Genomic DNA, 22,702 nt, shown 5'->3' with positions numbered 1-22,702 from the left:
TAGTCCAAAAAAAAAAAAATGATTATCAATTGATTTTCGCTATTTATATAATATTATCATCGTCACATTGTCACTTTCAATAAAATCGAACGACGACAATCTTTGTACGGACTTTGGTTCATTTATTTTTTTTTCTTGTTGTCCCTCATTTTTCAATCAATCCGTCTCTAAAAAGACTAGGATATATCATCGAAAACAAATAGACACTACACGACCATTATTTTTTTTGTCCTAAACTAAACAAGAACCAAATGTTGGAAATTGATACTACTGAACCATCATGGCTTTTTTATCATCTTCAACAAAATTTCACAGTCATCGTTTGAACGTCGTTTTCACCCACATGTGTTCTCGTCACATTCATTCATTCATTCATGGTGTTATGCTTCAAGCAACAAATTCGACCAAACAGATTTTCTTCATTCATCAAATATATACAAACCATTTCTTTCGAAAGTCAAGACAAGACAAGACAAGACCATCTTCAAGTGAGAAAAGCGAAAAACAAAAAAAAAAATCAAATGAATGTTTTGGTATACACAACATATTAGACACAGCCATTTTCTTTTCGTTTTATATGTGTGTGTGTGTTTGTGCATATAGAATCTTATTATATTCATCACAACCATTTGAAACGTATGGCGTGGTTTTGTCGTCATGTTCGTCGAATAATCAACCAAATCTTTATACAAACAGTTTTTCCTTTTTTCTTTCTATAATCCAATAATAGCGGTTTAGTGTGGTAAAATTATCTTGTTATTATTGCTGCTCTTTTTTCTCTTTTTCTATTAATGATTCGATGATTTGATTGATATTCTCTATTATTTATGACACGCCCGCGTTCAATATCCCATTATGATCCACTACGACCACGAAATGATTTTGTACAAAATGTATGTCTCTTGTGTGTGATGTGATAAGTGTGTGGATTCAACCGACGCCTCCATAAATTTGTTTCTCTATTTCACTAATAATCATTGAGATGAATATTTTCATTTTAAAATTTTGTTCAAAGTCCATACAATCTTATCTATACACATAGAGGCTATATCATCAAATAATAATATACAGTTCACACACTCACACATACACCGATATACAGACACCTACACACCCACTTTGATTGATTGAACAATCGGTAAAGTTCCATAAGAATAACTGTGAGTATGTGTGTGGCTGTGGCTGTGGTTGTTGTTGAGGATGTTAATACCTGTTTGATGTATCTGTTTGGTTTATTTTGTTATTGAAATACCAACAAAGGGTGTGTATGCGTGTGTGTGTGTCTATCAATCAAATGGTGAACCCGTCTTCTCGGGAATGGTTAAATGTCACATTTATACAATAATACACCCACCTATCTAGGTGAATGACAATAATTTCATCATCATCATTATCAGCAAATATTCATCATTTTGTGCAATTGTTAACAACAGCCATCCAAAACTTTGACAAAATGACCATACGATCTCATCAATAAAATAACAAATCGACGATAATAATATTCATTCTGTTCCATTTGAATCAAAAAAAAAAAAAAAAAAAATAGCCCAACGATACTAGCCAGAAAATTTTTTTTTCAGTGTGTTCATTTCATTCATCAAAAAAATAAAATATATCTCCATTTTGGGTTAAAAGTGAATCTCCCTCATATCTTGATTAAATCATCATCATCATCATAATCGCATCATCCAATTATAATAACGTTTTCTAATCATTGTTTATCAAACACACACACACCCATATTGTAAAATAATTTTTTGTACACAACATTCGGGTTTTATTTGATCCGATTTTTTTTCCTAAAATTCTAATCACATTCATTCAACAAATAATCATCGAATTAATATAAATGTCAACTATTAATAATCAATTAAAAATGTCATCACAGACAACAACAACTACTCCAAGTACTAGTTGTAGTTGGTCATCATTGATCCATTCATTTGGAACCAAATTTATTCATCTATTTATTGTGTTCTTGTTTCTATTCTTGTCATGTGAGTTAATTATTTATTAATCGATTGAAATAAAAAGAAAGAATTTATTCAACATTGAGGATAAAATACACAAGTCATTGACATGTTGGATTGACATTTTAGAAAAATACCCAAAATGTAACAGCCAAATTTCGACATTTTATTTGAAGAATTTTTTCTGAAACAATTTTGATAGAATTCCAAACATATATAGAGATTTGTAGTTATAGAGCTAAGTGAAAAAACAAGGTAAAGCCATATCCTTATCCGGCAATGGAATGAATGGAACAATGCTGTTGATACTGTTGATGATGATGATAGGATTGCCTTTTAGGGCATTCTATACATCATCATCATCCATGAAAAACGTGTTTAACATCCACAATTTAAAGTTGCAATTTTTTTTCTCTCTCTCTTCCATATGGCTGAAATGATTAATGAAATTGAAAAAAAAATACAAAAACAATCAAAAGAGGATTGGAAAGATTTACCTAATGTAGAAAATAGCACATACACATGCACATAGTAACAAAAAATTTTCCATTTTGCATTCGGAATTCAATTCCAAAATTAAAAAAAAAAAAAATAAAAAGGAAAAAGAAACAAATCTATTTGAATTATGATTTTTCTGGTTCGCTTTACTTTTTTATTTCATTTATTTTTAGACTAAACAAAAAAACGAAAAGAATTTCTAAATTTAGATGTTGCATGCACACACACACACACAATAAAAACATTTGTCCTTAATTGAACTTTGACATTCATTCAGGTCATTCCATTCCATTTTATTAATTTTTTTTCTTTTTTTTCATTTGAATTTTGTATAAAAATTAACAGTAACATTATGCCAAAGGTATCCTGACCATCATCACCAAAGAGAATATGATGAATATGATCGTAATGGTAAGCATAAATATTCCAAAAAATAATTTTTTTTTCCAATGGTGAATGGGACTTTTTGTTGCAAAAGTGGATTGGGTTGGTTTTGTTATATATAAAAAAAATGAATTTGAAATTTTTTCTTGGAGAATAGCTAGACAGCAACGTGTCGGCTATAATAGTAAACCATATTCACATGATGTTTCATATTTTAAATTGAATGAAACATCCATCACCAGTACCAGTAATGATCATCATGATTCACAACAAAAACAACGACCAGTGCCCATAAATCCTGTGAATGGTAGGTTTGTTTTTGTTGATTTTTTTTTTGCTTTTTTTTCTCACTTCTTTTTTTTCTTTTGGATTGTTGATAATTATTAATAGGTCGTTCATCATCATATGAATGGTCACGTAATAGTGGTTATCCACAATCATCATTAAATCATCGAAATTATTATGAATCACATCATAAAAGTCGTGTTACCGATGATAATCGTAATCAACAGATTGTATCTAATCGACCATCGGTTATTGGTGATGGTGGTAAACATATGCCCGGTCCATTTATATGGTATAATGATACATTTCATTGGGCTGAAAATCGTTCTCGTGGTTATGATCCAGATCTGGATGGTCCAACACTGGCACCACCCACAATTGAACATACATATGATGAAGAAGATTGGGATGGAACCGACCTCAAAAGTCGACATAAATTCGATGATCGTCATCCGATGGGTTTGATTGTTTTTTCGGAAGAATTTCAACTATTGTTTTGGGGTCCATCACTAAATTTTTCATTTTATTTTCCAACTAATTCTTTTTGTGGGAAAATGGGAATCACTTTTTTATTCTTAAAAACTTTTTCTTTTTATTTATTTATTTTCTGAAAATATTTCTGTCACTTGAAATTTACTAATCAAGTTTTTTTTGAACATTTTTCATTTTCAAAATATTTTTTTAGCCATTTATCCATCTGGTCGTTGCGATGATTTTCAAGCTTGTTATCCGGCAACCGGTAACCTATTGATTGGTCGTGAAGATCGATTAAAAGCATCATCAACATGTGGCCTACGGCAACAGGTCCGTTACTGTGTCGTTAGTCATTTGAAAGAGAAGAAAAAATGTTTCTATTGTGATTCGAGAGATCGATTCAAAGGAACGGCAAGATATCATGGAATTGAAAATGTTGTATCACGTGTTGGACAAAAACGGCGACAATTCTGGTGGCAAGCAGAGAATGGTGTGGAAAATGTTTACGTACAATTTGATTTGGAAGCAGAATTTCATTTCACACATTTAGTAATGACATTTAAAACATTTCGTCCAGCTGCAATGCTTATCGAACGTTCACATGATTTTGGCCGCACATGGAAAGTATATCAATATTTTGCCTATGATTGTGGTGCATCATTTCCTGGCATACCATTGGGTCCTCGTAATCGTATTACCGATTTGGTTTGTGATTCACGATATTCAAATGTCGAGCCATCCACTGAAGGTGAAGTGATTTTTCGTGTGCTGCCACCGAACATTCATATCGATGATCCATATTCGAAAGAGGTTCAAGATATGCTTAAGATTACTAACCTACGAATTAATTTCACACAATTACATACATTGGGTGATAATCTATTTGATCCACGTATTGAAGTGAAAGAAAAATATTATTATGCTATCTATGATATGGTTGTACGTGGTTCTTGTTCCTGTTATGGTCATGCTAGCCGTTGTATACCAAGTAATCATGAAACCATACCAGATATGGTTTATGGGCGTTGTGAATGTACTCATCATACAAAAGGATTGAATTGTGAACTTTGTGAAGATCTTTATAATGATCTTGAATGGAAACCGGCTATCGGACGTCAAACAAATGCCTGTAAAAGTATGTTGTTGTTGTTTTTAATATTCTTTCTCGAATAATTGAATTTGTTTCCATTTTTTTTTTGCTCGTTCAGAATGTGAATGTAATAATCATGCAAGTCGATGTCATTTCGATATGGCTGTATATCAGGCCAGTAATAATATTAGTGGCGGTGTTTGTGAAGATTGTCAGCATAATACAATGGGTGTTCATTGTGAACGATGTAGGCCTTCGTTTTTTCGAGATCCAAATCGTCGTCTCGATGATCCTTATGTTTGTCAACGTAAGTTTCGTATTGTTTTCCGGATTCGAATGAATTTTAATTTGATTTGATTCTACAATTTGTCTAGAATGTGATTGTGATCCACGTGGTTCGAAAGAAGAAGGAAATTGTGACCCATATACAGATCCAGCTTTAGGTCTAGAATCTGGTCGTTGCAGCTGTAAAAAAAATGTTGAAGGTCGTCGTTGTGATCATTGTAAACCGGGTTTCTGGAATCTACATGAAATTAATCCAGATGGCTGCGAACCTTGTTCATGCAACCAGATGGGTACCGTCGGTAATCATGGTTGTAATATCAACACAGGTGAATGCGTCTGTAAACGCAATGTTGTTGGGCGTGATTGTAATCAATGTGCGGTAAGTGTATTTTTCGGCTAGTTTCAAATGGTGGGGTCTTATTTTCTGAGTTTTTTTCCTCTTTGTAGCCTAATTATTATGGTTTGGGTGTGGATGAAGAAGGTTGTAAATTCTGTGATTGTGATCCAGGTGGATCATATTCACCGGATTGCGATCAGGAAACTGGCCGCTGTAATTGTCGTCCACATGTAACCGGTAGACGCTGTGATCAACCTGAACCTGGTTATTTTGTTCCATCACCGGATTATCTTACATTTGAAGCTGAAGACGCTAAAACAATACAAGGTTCACCGATAATAACACCACGAAATTATGATGAACGTATGCATTGGACTGGCGAAGGATTTAATCGATTACCACCATATTCAGGAATTGAATTCACAATCGATAATGTACCTATTTCGAAATATTATGATGTAGTTGTTCGTTATGAACCAGAAACATCGGGTCGTTTCAATAATGCTCAACTTATGATCAAACGGCCATATGGTACAGATGTATATGGACCATGTGGAAATTATTCCACAACAAATGATATTCGTACCATAAATTTATTGTCAAATGAACGTACAGCAATTGCCGATTCTATTTGTCTGGAAAAAGGTCAACGTTATCAGATGGAATTGAATGCAAATGAATTTGAACGACCATCATATGGTAATGAACAAAGTCCTTCCATTCTAATTGATTCGGTATGGTTATCAATTGTGTGTTTTTTTTAATGAACAAATTTCTAAATTTCAAATCATTCATCGGCCAGATTATATTGATTCCGAAAGCAAACGATATACCATTTTTAAGTGGTGGTACACCAGAAAATCAACGAAGACAATATGAATATGAACATCGTTGTCTAATGCCCTATTATAATTTGAATCGTGCACCAGAAGTTGATGAACATTGTCGTAAAACATTGATGAGTGCTGGATTCTATACGTTCGATGGAGCACAACGTAAGTTGGCTATTTTCATATTTTCAAATCTGTACTAATGATTTTCGTAATATAATAGCATGTAGTTGTAATCCAACCGGATCATATAGTGCTGATTGTCAACAATTGGGTGGTCTTTGTCAATGCAAACAATATGTATCACCACGTACCTGTGATCGTTGTCATGTTGGTTATTATGGTTTTGGTCCCGATGGCTGTAAAGCTTGTGATTGTCATCGTATTGGTGCATTAGATAATGAATGTGACCCAATTACTGGACAATGCAATTGTCGACCGGAAACATATGGTCGGCAGTGTGATGAATGTCAGCCAGGCTATTGGAATTATCCGAATTGTCAACGTTGTGATTGTAATGGAATGTCTGATATGTGTGATTCGAAAACAGGAAGCTGTATTGATTGTCGAGATAATACAGCCGGTGCTCATTGTGAAGAATGTGTTGCCGGTTATTATGGGGATCCTTTAGGTCGAATGACCGGAATGGTCGTTCCTTGTCGCCCTTGTCCTTGTCCAGGTGTTGAAGATTCCGGAATGTCACATGCACATACCTGTCAATTAGATCCACGTACACAGAATGTTATTTGTCATTGTCATCCGGGTTATGCTGGGGAACGTTGTGATCGCTGTGATGAAAATTATTTTGGGGATCCCAATTTACCTGGTGGTCAATGTGTCGCCTGTAATTGCAGCGGTAATACTGATATCAGTCAACCTGGAAATTGTGATCCAAAAACAGGTGAATGTCTTCGTTGTTTGTACAATACGGGTGGACCAAATTGTCAAGTATGTAAGCCAGGCTATTATGGTAATGCACTTGACCATTCTTGTGCCGAATGTGTTTGTCATCATTTGGGAACGGATCCACGATCTGCATTTTGTAACCAAACTACTGGACAATGTTCATGTCTGCCCAATGTTGAAGGAATTTCCTGTAATCGTTGTGCCGATAATCATTGGAATTTAGCCTCACAACAAGGCTGTGAACCATGTGACTGTGATCCACAAGGTGCTTTATCAATGAAATGTAATGAAATCGATGGACAATGTCATTGTAAAACAACATTTGGGGGCCGTGCTTGTAATGAATGTCTTCCTAATCATTATGGAAATCCAAGACTTCAATGTAAACGTAAGTTATCCATGCCGATATTTATTTTCCATTTTTTTAATTTATTTTTTTTTGCCCTTCCTTTATATATAGTTTGTGAATGTAATTCTGCCGGATCAAGTAGTATGCAATGTCATAAAGTTACAGGCGATTGTGTTTGTATTGATGGTATATCCGGTGCAAAATGTGATCGATGTGCACGCGGTTTTACCGGTATGGTACCATATTGTGAAGCATGTGGTGAATGTTTTGAAAGCTGGGATAACATAACGAACATATTGAAAACGGAAACATTCCATTTGTTGGATAAAGCACGTCAAATTAAACAGACTGGTACTACCGGAGCATATACAAAACAATTCACACAGATTGAATTGAATTTAGATGAGATAAACAAAATTCTTGAAGGACAAAATATCAATAAATTCGATTTGGAACGTGTACAGCATATGATTGAAGAAGCTAAATCCAATCTAGCAAATCTACAGGAAGCATTAAATAATCATGAAAGGCAACTTGAAGATACAAAAACGAATATAATCAATGTAAATTTCAAATTAAATGCATTGGCAAATAAATCCATGGAATTGGAATTGGAAGCAAATCAATTGAAGAATGAAACATTTGCTCTACAAGAAGCAAATGTTGAAGGTGCATATAATATGACAAAAGATGCACAACGTCGTAGTCGTGCATCAAGAAATATGGTTGAAGAATCAAGTAATATATTAACCGATTCACAAACAATTCGTCGTAATACTGAACAATTGATTGATCAACCAAAAGGACAACATAATCTAACCTATCATGAGAATGATCGAATTCTTCGTAATATTCAACAGGAAATATCAGAAATGGAAAATGGCCTACCAAATATTAATAATCTTGTTTGTGATGGATTCTCTACCATTGATCAATGTGACAATCTTTGTGGTGGTGCTGGTTGTGGTCGTTGTGGTGGTATAAGTTGTACACATGGTGCAACAACAAAAGCATCAACAGCTGTTGAATTAGCGAAAAAAGCGGAAAAAGATTTGCAGGAAAAAGATCGTCACGTCAAAGATGAACTCCGTCGTATTAAAGAAGCACGTGAAAAATCCGATGAAGCATTGGAAGAGGCAAAAGCTGCATTCGAACGAATAATGTTGGCTAAAAACATCAACAAATACGGCTGTCGAAGTGAACAATCTGTTGGATCAGATTCATAATTTCCTCAGCGATGATGTTGCACAGGCTAAAGATGTACGAGAAATTGCCGAAAAATGTCGACAAAATACAATATCATTGGATGAGAATGAAATTCGCTTACTTGCATTAGAGATTAATAAAACTATTGCCGGATTAAAAGATATTGATCGTATATTGATAGAAACACGTGATTCGTTGGAAAAAGCTGAACATCTCAAAATCAAAGCCGATCAGGTCAAGTAAGTTAAATCAGAGTTTCAATCCATTTTTTCATTCAAAAAAATTTTTTATTCAATCAAAATTTAAGGAAAAAAGCCAACGACATTCTATCCGTTGCTGAATCAGTGAAACAAGAATTGAATAAAGCGTTGGAAGCACAACGAAAAGCAAAAAATTCAATTGATATGGCAAATAAATCGATTATCGGTATCGAACAGGATCTAAAAGAGGTAAGCAATATTCATTTGGGTATCCCCGATCGAATTCAATCATTCTGTTATTATTTTAACAGGTAACAGGTAAAGCTGAAGAAGCCAAAGATAAAACAGAAGAAGCGAAAGGCAAAATTGGTTCCCTAAATGATCGATTGAATAATTTGACGAAAAAATTTACTGGAAATAAATTCAATATTGAAAATGCTGAAAAAGAAGCAATGGCTGCTTCAAGCAGTGCTGAAGATGCTAACAAAGTAAAATGAATATAATTTAATTTTTTTATAAATTATTAATTTATTCCGTTGATTATTAATTTAGTATGTCGATGATCTGGAACGTAAATATCGATTAGCAGCACAGAAATTGGATCAAAAATCTAAAGTTAGTGATGATCTAAAGAAACGTGCTAAAGCTTTAAAAGATAATGCATCAACATTGTTGAATAATGTATCAGTGAAATTAAAATCAATCGAAGGTAACCACGACAATTATTCTCTTCATTGTCTCATTTTTTTTTGTCCATTTTGTTTTACCATAGATTTCGAAAACGATATCGCTAATAATGATCAAAAATTGGATGATCTACGTCGTAAGATTGAAGAATTGGATAATGAAATGAAAAATCATCTAGAAAATATTGAACGACAATCGAAATTTTATCGTGATTGTCAAGCTTAGATGATAATTATTCCAAAGAATGCAACAAAAAAAAATTTCAATGTTTCTTCCGACCAAATAAAAACAAAACACACAACCTATACATCGCCATACATATAAACTTTTTTTTATATCTATTCATCTTATCAGCTTATCTTTTTTTTATATCATTATATAATGAATGATGATTGATTGACTAAAAAATAAAATGACAACTTTTTTTGTGACAAATTTTTTATTTCGTGTTAATTAATTAAAAAAGTTTATTATTTGAGTAAAAACAAAAATGACGATGCAAAGATGAAACAAAGAAAATTTATAATAATAATTATAAAATCCATATCAACATGCCGAGATCAAATACTTGAAATGTTTTCGAGGCCATTAATAAATTCAGAGATTAGAAAGAAAGAAATTAAAAAAAGGATTAATTGAGAAATTCTTCCAATTCACTTTTGGATAATTGTTTTGTCGATTTTGATGATTGAATGTTGCTTTGAACGGTATTCATTGTTTTCATCGTTCGTATCGGACTTAATGATTGTGTATGATGATGATGATTAATGGTCGATTGTTTCATTGAATTTAATGTTTGTGGCGTAGATTTTGAGCCAATATTCGGTATGGAAATATTATCCAATGCCGAATAATTGGGTTTTTGTTGTTGTTGTTGTGACGGTGGCTGTTGATTAAATTGATGAGCTGGAAATGATGAAAATACATTACTCAATTGTCCATTAGTTGGAAATGATTGTGTCGAAGGTTTTGACATAAGATTAAGATTCGAATTGATAAGCAAATCGGTCAAATCTTTTGTAGGTAGTGGTTTTGAATTTTGACTAGATTTTAATGGTTCAGAATTCTGTGCCGATACATTGTCCCCCATCCATAACATTGTATGTTGTTCATTCATTTTTAAACGTTCCGATTGTTCTTTTTCAAATGCTAAACGTTCTTTCTCATCCAATGAAAGCGGTCCATGACTATTGACAGTTGTTTTATCACCATTATTATTAGCTGGTGTATCATTCAATTTGAATGGATCAAATGATTTTTGATCACCTGTTCCATTCACTTGTTGTTGCTGTTGAGCGGTAAAAAATGAATCTTGTTGCACTTTAATCGAGTCCAATTGTCGTATTTTTGCTTGATGTTCTTCTTCAATTTTATTCAGAATTTCTCTTATTAAATTCATTATCGTTGTATACTATGGAACAAAACAATGGAAAGTGAATGAATGAATTTGAATGGATCTGGATTTTCAAAACTTACCTGCAGTAATGATAATCCATTTTCAATGGATAATGGAACCAGAAATGGAATAATTTTCGTGGCCAACATTTCTTTAGGTATACCAAGCTTATTACTATTCATTGTTAATGTGAATATTCCTGCAATGTAAAGAAAATGAAATCAATTAGAAAACAGGAAACAAAACAAAACAAAAAGTTGTTTAAATCATACCAACTGAACACATAATGACAGCCGGTTCACGTGATGGCATCATCATAACCAATGGTAGCACTTCATCCAATACAAGCCACTTATCTAGATGTTCCAATATTTTTCCCAAACAAATGAGACAATTTACTCGTACAGATAATAATTTTGTTTCCAATGCTAATCGTTTGATTCGAGGTAGAAGCATATTCTTCGATCCAGAAAAATCAATCAAATGTATGATACTTGGTACGACACTTAAACATAATTCCTGTATTTGATAGGCATCCGATTCAAGAAATCGATATATCAATGGTATAATATGTTCTTTTAGTGCATCGGGTTTGGTTTTGAATTTAGCCACAAGAAAATCCATATTTTTCAATAAAAATAGACCAATTTGAATTGGTTCTTTATAACGAAAAACCGGTATCAATTCCGGTAAGATCCACATATGAAATTCTTCATCATCAGTTTCTTTAGCTATTAAAAACATTGGTGGCAATACGAATGGTACCATTTCTGGATTGACAAATTCTTTTGCCAAACCATTGACAATTCGACGTAATTTTATACGTTTCGGTATTCGTTGTAAAACTTCAGGAAGATTTCGATAGAATTGTGTTTTCTGTGCACTATCCCATTGAAATAGACAATCAAAATATTGCAATGTTCGTACGAGAACATCTTGAAATATTTGTAATTTCGATAATTGTTGTGCATCAGGCCTTAGTTGTGGATCGATGCTTAATAATAGCCGAAAATGTTTACGAAAATCTTCCGGTATGCAGGATAATGATGTGGTCGTGGATAATTTATCCCTTAAATCGGTGACAAATTTTTCCGGACGATATTGATATGATCCATTAAATGGTAATAATGGTTTCCCTTTATTATATAATGTGAATGCAACCATACCCAAAGAGAATATGTCCGAACTTGTATCGATAATCGAATCGGATGATGTAAAATGTTCTGGCGCTGAATAGGTAAAATTTGCCTGAATTTCTAATGATAAATCTGCAATAACTTTGAGCACCGGGAATTTATATGGCTGTTCATTTGGATTCGTTGTTTGAACACTGAAATCGAATCCAGCAATTTTCCATATACCATTACGATTGACGACAATATTCTCTGGACAAATATTTCGATGAAGAATACGAGCATCTTTATGAAGAAATTGAAGTCCTTCAGCTATCTGTAATAGGCCATATTTAATTTCAATATCATAAAATTCAAATTTTCCATCTTTCGACTGATCACGGACAAAAGGATTGGTCGAAAAAATTTGCTAAACTACCCAATACAGGTTCGGTAGCGAATGCAATTAGATCACGACTTTCTTCCAGATTATGTTGTACGGTAAGCATCGATGGATGACGTAGACGTGTAAGTTGTGGTACACCATGTCTGATCGTTTCGAATAATTGTTCTTTCTCTTTCCGTTCGAATCGATCGGTTTTCTTTTCCAATATGAACAATGATACCTGTTCTTTGGTACTTTTTTTCATTGCTTCATAAATTTTAAAACATAAACCCGGACCAGCTGAACCAATCTGTCGTAATAGTTCATATTCTCTTGTCAATGGATTACCCGGCAATGCAGTGGATAGATTATTGGTAACTTGATAAACGGTTGCCGATACTGTATCACGTAAACGATTCAACATTGATTCCATTATTTTCTTTTCGATTAATTGATTGACGATTTATAACATATCTAACGAAGAAAAAAACAATTTAAATAATTTTCTTTTCTCGCAAATTCGTAATCATTCAAATGGATTGTATCGTTTGATTCACAAAAAATTATCGACAACAAACGAAACAAAACAAAACAAAACAAAACAAAACAAAACAAAACAGGTGAGCTTCTCTCTCTCTCCCGTTGAAAAAACTGTTTATAACTGTTCTTTTCATTGAAAAATGTTGCCCCTGGATGGCAGCATTATTACCATCAGATTCAGTCTTTTTTTAGATTCGAATTTGATTTTTTTGCGAAAAAATGAGATATTCCAAAAGGGATTATTTCACAATTTTTTTTAAATTTTAAAATTTTAATCAATTAAATGCATATTTGTGTCTGTGTGTGTTTGTAAATCTTTTGAGTAATAATGAAACATATGGAAGAATTTTTTTTCTTTGCTTAGAAAGCCGAAAATGAATGAAAAACAGAAAAACAACAAATAAAAATTTAAAATCAACATTTTTCAAATAATTCACAATGAATAGATAATTTCAACAATGGATAAAGTAGCAGAAAAAAACAAACAAATTTCTTTTTTCATTACAAGGTAAATAATATAACGACTGTGTTCAATAGGTGTGTTGTATGTTTACGGAAGCAGAAAAATTGAAGAAAAAAATTGGCTGATTGTGACCATCATCAACAGAGACACAACAAAGCAAATAAAAACAACAACAACAACAATAAATATATGGTAAGTGATTCAAAATTGTCAATTCATTTAAACAATAAATAAAGTAAAACATGAATATAATTGAATTGAATGATGAGAGATCGAAACATGTTCAATAGATATTCTGATTATAGATAATTATGTTTGTTTAAATTTTTCAGTTTAAATCGATTGAAAAAACAACAACAACAATTTATAAGGCAAAATACAAATATTTAGTTGTTGTTGAATTAAAAAACATTTTGTTCTGATCACCATCATCATTATCATTATAGCAAAAAACATATGATCGAACAATCGATAGACCGATCAAAAATTAAACAGTGTGTGTTTTCATCATTGACATGGGTATATATGACTAGAACACTTTGAATTTGATTGATAATTTAAAATCTGAAAAAAGTTTCTTATGAAACAAAACCAAAAAAAAAAATCCAAGATAATTTCTATGAAAAACTTATTTTGATTTGGCAAAAAAAAATTCATCTATCATTTCTAAGTTTTTTTGAATTTTGAAAAAAAAACAGAAAAGTATTGCAAGTAGTGGGTAAAATTAAATTCCTAATTCTGGTTGTTTCGTTTCGTTTTCGGATCTCATTTCTTTATCTGAATTGCTGTGTTTTTCGATGTTTAAATTCAAAAAAGGAAAATTCAAACTTAAACACACGCACATAGTACACACTCAAAATAGATAAATTCGTAAAAAAATTATCCAAAAAAACACACCAGGATAAGAAGGAGACACAAAAAAGAATCCGAAAATTTACAATTTCATTTTTGGACCAACGAGAAATTCATGCCCTTTTCGCCAAAACAACAACGGGAAAAAAGACATACATCAAACGCTCGATAAACAATCAACAATAATACCTCCACATCATCGAGAACAAAAAATGACAGGAAGAAACCCGTTTTTTTAACTATGTTTATCATCACCAATATATGGTGGTTGTAATTTTGGCGGTGGTGATGTTGATGTCGATGACGATGATGATGTCGATGTTGGTGGTGATGGTGTATGAAGATCAACGGCCAAATGATGATGATGATGGTGGTGATTGTTATTATTTTGTGTATCCATATAATGATCATTATTACGGGTAATAATCCATGCATTAGGATGTGATGATTGTGCGATCGTTGTTGTTATATGGTTATGGTTATGGTTATTATTGTTGTTGTTTGTAATTGGTGAATAATTGGAAAGTCTTGAATCATGAAAATATGATGATGACACTGAATCATCGTTAGTCGTGGTCGTTGCCGTTGTTGTTGTTATTGTTGATGTTGGGGAAAACAAAAGATTCGTTGATGTTGGTTGTGGTGTTGTTTGTGCATCCATTGCATAATTAACATCCATCGGATCAACCGATGGACCATATGCACTGAAATTCAATGGATATGACATGTAATTATTCGGATCATATGTAGATAACATTGTTGTTGGTGAAAATATTGTTGGTGGTGGCATTGATGGTGTAGTTGTACCACCACCACCACCGCCACCCGAAGCATCCATCATTAATTGTGGTTCAAATAATGTTGTTGTTGGATGTGTTTCACGCCAATATTGTTCCAAATAATCGGCTAAATGTTGACATGCCTCTTCAAGGTGATTTTCATCCAATATTACATCAAACATTTCCTATATTTGAAATTGTGAAATGAATGAAGATGAATACTCATTATTATCACCACTAAACTTTACCTTTGGACATTGTGCCAATTTTTCAGCTGCAATCATTTGTACGTTTAGATTTTTACTTTGTCCTTTACCACGAGATTTAATTAAACGTTGTAAAACTTTTGGCGATGATACTTTTATATAGACAAAAATTGGTGCTAATGGAGTTTTAGCTAAACGTGTTGGATCATTGATTGTATCACAATCAAGTACAACTAGCTGCATCGTACGTGCTAATTCAAATATTCGTTCAATTTCTGCTTGTACTTGAGCTTTAATTGATTGAATAAGAAAGAAATTGGAGATTAATCCTGATAGACATCATCAAAACACACACTTACCAAGACTGGCACGATTTTCCATTTTACCATATTCAAGTAAATTTTTCTTTGCATTATTTGCCGATCTTTTTGCCATCGATATATCGATCATAACACGTGTTATAATTATACGTGATTCAAAACGATGTTTAAGAAAATCAAATAATGCTTTTTGCATCATATCCGTCACTTCATAACCTTTTAATGATGGACCAACTAGAACCACTGGTCGCATTGATGGTACAACATCATATGGTGCCATATGTTCAGACTGAATTTTGGGAACAAATTTTCATCAAAAAAAAAAAAAAAAAAAAATCACTGGAGAATATTCCATTGATTGCAAACCTTTTTGAATAGAATTTTTCGCCGCTCTTTAACAGTAGGTGTCGATACTGATGATTTAAAATGTTTCAACTGTATATCGTTATCATCGGGATTTTCTGGAAACAACAAATTTGAATCATTAGAAAAAAAACATTAAAGATGAAAACCAATGAAGAAAGCTTACCCGAATTAGAGGCATTAGAATCACTGAGATTTGATTTCGAATGTGAATTCGAATTGATCATTGAATTAACGAAATTTGTACCGCCACCACCACCACCACTTTGTGATGATGATTTTGAATGTACTTTTGCTCGATTCGTTATCTGACTCTGCTGGGTTCGAAGACCTTCCAATTTAGCTGGACTTGGTATAAAACCGATATCACAATTCTCTTTCACTAGACGTCCAATCCACCAATCATTATTGTATTTCTAATTTTTGTTTAGAACAAAAAACACGCACACAATCAATCATTGATCGAAACAAATCGAATCGAAAACAAACACATACCTCTTTGATATGAAGAAAATCTTTAATACCGAATGAAATGGCGTATCCATGTATGGGCGAATCATCATCAACACTGCCATCGTATGAAACATTTGTACGAACTGCAAATGCAACCGGTTTTGTCTGGTTTTTTTAAAAAAAAAAAATTAGTTAAATTTCATCATAAAAAATTCGATTAAAAATTAACAAACCTTGGCTTTTTCCAATTGTAACAATGCTAAACGTTCATTACGTGCACGTTGTTCACGATCATCAGTCGATTCATGATGATGATGATGTCCATGATGGTGACCATGATGATGATGATTATGATTATTATTATAATTCGAATTGATTGGATCCTGAATCATTTTTTTATGGTTATCGATCAGTGGCAATTTTCGGGTACATCCGTTCATCATCATCAAAAATTAATTAGAAATTAAAAATTAAAAAAAAATCTTTATAATTCATCATCGATCATTAAAAAAAACACATACCAATTTCATGATGCCAACAACAAAAATAAAAGAAAAATTATTTAGTTGTTTCTTAATGATTAGGAGGCATTTAGCTGTTGTTTGTTTGTTTGTTGTTCAAGATCAAGGGAAACAAATTCTTGGAATTTTCTTCTTTTTTTTTGGTTTTTGCCGAAAAAAAATGAAAAATTGATCGATTGATTAGATTCAATAATAATAATAATAAAAATCCCAATGATTCTTGAATTTGGATGATGGCCAAAAAAACACAAGTATTCGAGATTCGATTCACGAACCACCCATGGATGGATGTGGATAAAAATCAATCAATAATTTGTAAAGAAGAATGAAAATCTAATCAAATCTTAAAGATTTATTACCATTGTGAATGAATCTGAAAACACACAAACAATGGTTGATTATTAAAATGATGATGATGATGATGTTTCAATTCTCGTTCTTTTTCATCATTCGTACCCGCCGTTCACTTACACAAACACACGAACAATTTGATTAAAAAAAATTTCATCAATCCATGATGATGAACACACACACACACATTAAATAAGTAATAAAAAGAATGCAGAGCAAGAAAGAGTGAGAGAATTCTGTATATAAAGATTTTTTTTCTAGCAATGATGGCAATGAATTTCAATGTTGCAAACAAAACAAGAGAATAGAGAATTTCAATGCCAATATCATTCAATAAATGAATAATGATGATGATGATGATGATGGTAATGGCAATGATGTTGATAGTGGTGGTGAATGAAGAATGAAAATTCAATTCAATTCAATTGTATTACATGATTAGATTTTTTTTTTCACATTTTCAAAGTCGAGGTTTTCTCTTCATAAAGATATGGCAAACCTTCTTCTTCACCCCAGATGACTATTGTATTTTGTTTTTGTGTCTATAGAGATGGCTAGAGAAATTCATGTATTTTCATCATTGTTCTGGGCATCATGTTTCATTCGTCGTCATTTGTTTTCTATAATTTTCACTGGAAAGAAAACAAAAAAACAATCAAAACAAACTTCATAATAACCAAGAAAAACAACAATAACAAAAATAAAATTGTTTAAAACTTTCTGCAAAAAAAATAATAATAATAATCTTTCAATTTTGCTCACAACAAACAAAAAAATTTGTTCAACGATTCGTTTTCGTTGTTGTTGTTGTTGTTATTGAATTCTGTGTCTGTCTATGTGTGTGTGTTGCAAAATGTTCAGTTAAAAGTGTATATAATTTTTTTTCTTGCTTGTTTGTTTCTTTTTTTTCGGTATATTCTCTGGATGCCCGGATATATTCTAGTTTTTCTTTTCTTTTTTTTTCATTTAAATCTACTATATTCTTCACATACACACACACACAAGCACATCTTACTGCTGCTAGTTTGCTTTTTTGGCTTGTTAGCCTGGAGTGTATATGTGTATTCTTGCCCTAGTTCAATTCATTTATGATTCTGCTCGAATTCTTTAGTAGTAATTCTGCATATATAAAAATTTACCCAGAATAATAAGTTAAGAATGGATTCAATCTGTGTCTGTGTGCATGGAAAAAAAGTTCTGGTTTTTTTTCGAATTCAACTAGAAAAATAAAAATAAAAAAATAAGTTTTATTCGAATGGTTAACCCTTTTTTATTATCGGGAAAAAAACTTTTGAAATAAAAAATTCATTCAAATGTATTAAAGAGAAAAAATCTTTATGTTTTCAGAAGAAACTTTTTCGGGTAATGATATCTTGAATGATGATGATATTCAGGCAAAAATCTACCAAACACCACCATCATCCTATCACCAATGACTGATAAAAACTATTTTTATTTTTGTTTTTTTCTTTTGGTCATCATAAATGATTGATAAGAATAAGAATGTTTATAGAGTTTGTTTGTTTGTTTTTGGAAACAATGTTTCAAAGTCAGGTGATGATCACATGATCACAGTGTGTTATAACTTGGGAGAAGCTAATTTATCCGATTAATTTCTAAATTATTCATTCATCTGTATCTGCTCTGTTGAATCATCATCATCATTTTCAACATAATCATCAAATGGAATGACATGGCCACATATTTTTGTTTTTGTTATTCCATTTCATTTGAAAGATACGAAACGAAAACAGACACAGAAGCAAAACAAAAAAAAGAGAAAAAAAACGATTCTGAAACAAACAAAAAGAAAACAAAAAAATGATAATTTCTATATGACCTACTTTGATTCTAATATGTGTAGAATATACTATAGAATTTACTGTTTTGTTTTGTTGTTTCTCGTTTTTCACTCACAAAACATACCTGCTGTATTGATGACGATGCATATAGATTGTTTATTTGTCCATCATCATCATATTTGAATAAGATGAGATGAACGTAAGAAGAACATTCCAGATAAAGATTTTTCTTTGATTTTTGAACTTGATTGTCGTTGCTGTTATTGATCATTAGCATTCTAATGAGATGGTGTGAATAGTGATCCGTTACCACCACCACAACTACTTTGAATTTACCTTGAAATCACAATAATTAAATGGAGATTGAAATGGGAAAAAAAAATTTTGTGGTATTTTTTTTACACTTACTTACTTACCTTACTTCGTCGAGAATGGAAAAAAGGGAAATTAAATTTAAATTAAGCTTCCAGTTAAAATTACCTTGATCGATCAGTTGAGTGTGTGGAATAAATTCATTCATGATGGTGATTGGGTAAATGTACTGTAAATTTTCATGATTATTATAAGTACATTCCTATTTTGCTATTTTTTCATCAATGTCGTTGTCGTCGTCGATGAAAAAAAAAAATTCATTTTTGTGGTTGTTGCTTTTGTTGCAATATTGTAAATATATCGAATACCGGAAATGGTGGATTTTTGTTAAAATGATAAAACAATCAAAATTGATAAATAGTTGAAAACGACAACATTTCCGATGATTTTTTGATCATAGTCATCGCTAAAACAAAATTTGATGATGAATATAATAATAACTGCTAATTATGGATTAAATCTATCTATATAATAATAAATACTGATGATGATGATGATGATAAATATTAAAGAATAAAGAAGACAAATCCTTTGATTGATTGATTGATCAATTAAATAATTTCGTCAATCATTGAATGGGCTGTGGCCATTCGTTATCAGCTGCCCATTGCTATTGCAACAAGTTATTTTTTTTTGTAAATTTCATTTTTGAGGCAACCACCATTACCACCATCACCTCATACATTACCAGGAAGATGTATTTGTATTTCACGTTTTGATTTTGATCATTGGATAGATTATAATAAAAAAAATTTTCATTCATCCATTCTTCATTTCATCGTCGTCGTCGTCGTTGTTGTTGTTGCAAAAATTTTTGTCATCATCTTTGTTTTTGAATAAATTAACCAGAAAAAACGAAACGATGAAACCTAAATTGAATAATCAACAAACATTATTCATGATCTTATTTAAGATTATAATACAATTATATACATGGATTACATTACCATTGTATTTTATCATACAACAACCATGGAATCATCGTCGTCGTAATGAAAATAATCGTCTTCGTATTCATCGCCATGAATCGGACAAATCAGATATGACAGATATTTATATTCGTAATGATTCCGGTGTTTATGATCATCCAATATTTGAGCTGTCAACATTAACAAAAATGTTTCAAGAAACGATACGAATAAATCGTCATGATCAACCATGTCTTGGTTATAGAAAAATTCTAGAAGAAATTCCTGATGAAAAAAGCGGTGGTGGTAAAGTCAGAAAATATCGTCTATCATCATCATATAAATGGCTTACCTATATGGATGTGGATAAAATTACCAATAATCTTGCACAAGGTTTAATGGCGAATGGTGTACAGAAATCCGATCGTATCTTAATATTTGCTGAAACACGTGTTGAATGGATGATTTGCTTTCAATCTATTTTACGTATCGGTTCACCGATAGTGACTGTTTATGCGAATATGGGTATGTTTTTTTTTTTGGATAGTGTTTTTGAGCATGGAGAATATTCCAAATTTTTCTTCAAAATTCTTCAGGTATCGAAGGTTTAAAACATGGAATTGAAGAAACAAATGTTCATACGATCATTACATCATTGAATTGTGTGCCGATGCTTATGAAAACATTGAATCAATCACAACAAAATTCAGTCAAACAAGTTATCTATATGGATGGTCATCAAAAACCGAATTCCACAATTGATTTTGGATCCAATATTCAGGTTTTGCCTTTAAGTACCGTAGGTGATGTTGGGAAAAAAATTATTGAAAATAATCAACAACAATCATATCCTGATGCAAATATTGATGATCCATTAGTAATAATGTATACATCGGGTACAACCGGCACACCGAAAGCGGCCACAATAACACAAAGACAATTTTGTGCATCAATTCGTGCATTATACACAATCGTACGAAATGTTGCTCATAGTGGTCCATTGCATACATACGTTTCATATCTTCCAATGGCACATATTATGGAATTAACATTGGAAATATTTTTCACATTATTCGGTGTTCGATTAGGCTATGCAACACCATTCACATTGATAGATTCGGCTACAGGTTTAGCAAAAGGCCAAAAATCTGATCTTCAATCACTTAAACCAACAATAATGACATCGGTACCATTAGTATTGGAAAGAATTCTCAAACAAATTGATGAAAAACTTCGAAACACTTCGACAATATCTCAAATGGCCATTGAATATCTGATTGATTATAAAGCTAATTGGACTAGTCGTGGTTATCAAAGTCCATTGATTACGTATTTAATTTCCTCGAAAATTCGTGAAAAATTTGGTGGAAATCTTCGTGTAATGATATGTGGTGGTGCAGCATTAGATCCGATTGTTGAATCAAGAATTCGTGCCGCATTAGATGTTATCTTAATGCCTGGTTATGGTGCAACAGAAACAACCGGTGCTGCATTCTGTATGGATTTTCATGGATTAGATTATGGATTTGTTGGTGCACCAATGGGTGATGTTTACTTTCGATTACGTGATTGGAATGAAGGTGGCTATTCTGTACGTGATAAACCAAATCCACGTGGTGAAATTCTTATCGGTGGTGATCTAATTGTTATCGAATATTTTCGTAATTCACCATTGACTTCGGAAACATTTCAAACCGATCAAAATGGAATTCGTTGGTTTCAAACCGGTGATATTGGTGAATTATATCCAAATGGATATCTTAAAATTATTGATCGTCGAAAAGATTTGATTAAATTACAGAATGGTGAATATATTTCATTGGGTAAAGTTGAAGCTGCTCTAAAACGTAGCCAATATGTAGAAAATATCTGTGTATATGGCCACATTATGTCCGATGATCTGGTTGCATTAATTACACCGGAAAGAAATTCCTTGAAACAATTGGCTAAAGATCTGAATAAATCAGATGATGTGAATATACAAGATTTATGCAATGATAAAGATATTGAACGCACCGTTTATGAGGATATCACGAAAATGGCCATACAATCTTTGCTGGGCCGAAAAGAAATTCCACGACGAATACGTTTAGTACCAGATGTTTGGTCCAATGAAACCGGTGTATTAACAGCAGCGTTAAAAATGAAACGTCGTGTTGTTGAGAAAATGTATCGACAACAATTGGCTGATTTATATTCCAATCATGATAATAATAATATTGATGCAAATAATAATGTTGCCAAATAATAGTCTGTTTTTTCGAAAAAAAAATTGTACAAGATTAGATTGATAATTGATAATTATTTTTGATGAATAAAATTGATACTTTGAAATCAAAATAATGATAAATCGAATGGTGACATAATTCATGGATTCA

The 22,702-nt window shown here is 32.1% G+C and overlaps 4 protein-coding genes across 4 annotated transcripts; 2 read left to right on the top strand and 2 right to left on the bottom strand.

Moving 5' to 3' along the window:
* Nucleotides 1-105: 105 nt before the first annotated feature.
* On the top strand, nucleotides 106-9,936 carry LanB1 (laminin subunit beta-1). The gene is given in 16 exon segments (XM_047053232.2): nucleotides 106-1,997; nucleotides 2,814-2,879; nucleotides 3,010-3,159; nucleotides 3,243-3,596; nucleotides 3,823-4,746; nucleotides 4,820-5,008; nucleotides 5,076-5,365; nucleotides 5,434-6,057; nucleotides 6,126-6,318; nucleotides 6,377-7,447; nucleotides 7,520-8,576; nucleotides 8,578-8,853; nucleotides 8,922-9,063; nucleotides 9,126-9,302; nucleotides 9,367-9,523; nucleotides 9,587-9,936. Coding segments are annotated over 16 exon segments (5,958 nt in total). The 5' UTR covers nucleotides 106-1,849; the 3' UTR covers nucleotides 9,727-9,936.
* LOC124490693 (uncharacterized) lies at nucleotides 9,922-19,840 on the bottom strand. Its single transcript, XM_075730838.1, has 13 exons — nucleotides 19,461-19,840; nucleotides 19,169-19,380; nucleotides 16,892-17,874; nucleotides 16,604-16,753; nucleotides 16,413-16,535; nucleotides 16,084-16,333; nucleotides 15,921-16,015; nucleotides 15,594-15,843; nucleotides 15,277-15,524; nucleotides 14,628-15,213; nucleotides 11,170-12,027; nucleotides 10,978-11,096; nucleotides 9,922-10,912 (listed from the first exon to the last, which is right to left on the bottom strand). The coding sequence occupies exons 3-13, from the start codon at nucleotides 16,898-16,900 to the stop codon at nucleotides 10,133-10,135; spliced, it is 3,468 nt and encodes a 1,155-aa protein (XP_075586953.1). The 5' UTR covers nucleotides 16,901-17,874; nucleotides 19,169-19,380; nucleotides 19,461-19,840; the 3' UTR covers nucleotides 9,922-10,132.
* Nucleotides 12,009-12,984, bottom strand: LOC142597515 (SCY1-like protein 2). Its single transcript, XM_075730841.1, has one exon. The coding sequence runs from the start codon at nucleotides 12,825-12,827 to the stop codon at nucleotides 12,408-12,410; it is 420 nt and encodes a 139-aa protein (XP_075586956.1). The 5' UTR covers nucleotides 12,828-12,984; the 3' UTR covers nucleotides 12,009-12,407.
* Nucleotides 19,841-19,956: 116 nt separating the features above from the next.
* Nucleotides 19,957-22,664, top strand: LOC124491298 (long-chain-fatty-acid--CoA ligase 4-like). The gene is made up of 2 exons (XM_047053944.2): nucleotides 19,957-20,849; nucleotides 20,921-22,664. The coding sequence occupies exons 1-2, from the start codon at nucleotides 20,279-20,281 to the stop codon at nucleotides 22,570-22,572; spliced, it is 2,223 nt and encodes a 740-aa protein (XP_046909900.2). The 5' UTR covers nucleotides 19,957-20,278; the 3' UTR covers nucleotides 22,573-22,664.
* The last annotated feature ends 38 nt before the right edge of the window (nucleotides 22,665-22,702 follow it).

Source organism: Dermatophagoides farinae, chromosome 4, assembly GCF_024713945.1.
Source record: "Dermatophagoides farinae isolate YC_2012a chromosome 4, ASM2471394v1, whole genome shotgun sequence".
Taxonomy (NCBI): domain Eukaryota; kingdom Metazoa; phylum Arthropoda; class Arachnida; order Sarcoptiformes; family Pyroglyphidae; genus Dermatophagoides; species Dermatophagoides farinae.
The sequence above is the reverse complement of the archived record's forward strand: the minus strand, read 5'-3'. Positions and strand labels throughout refer to the sequence as shown.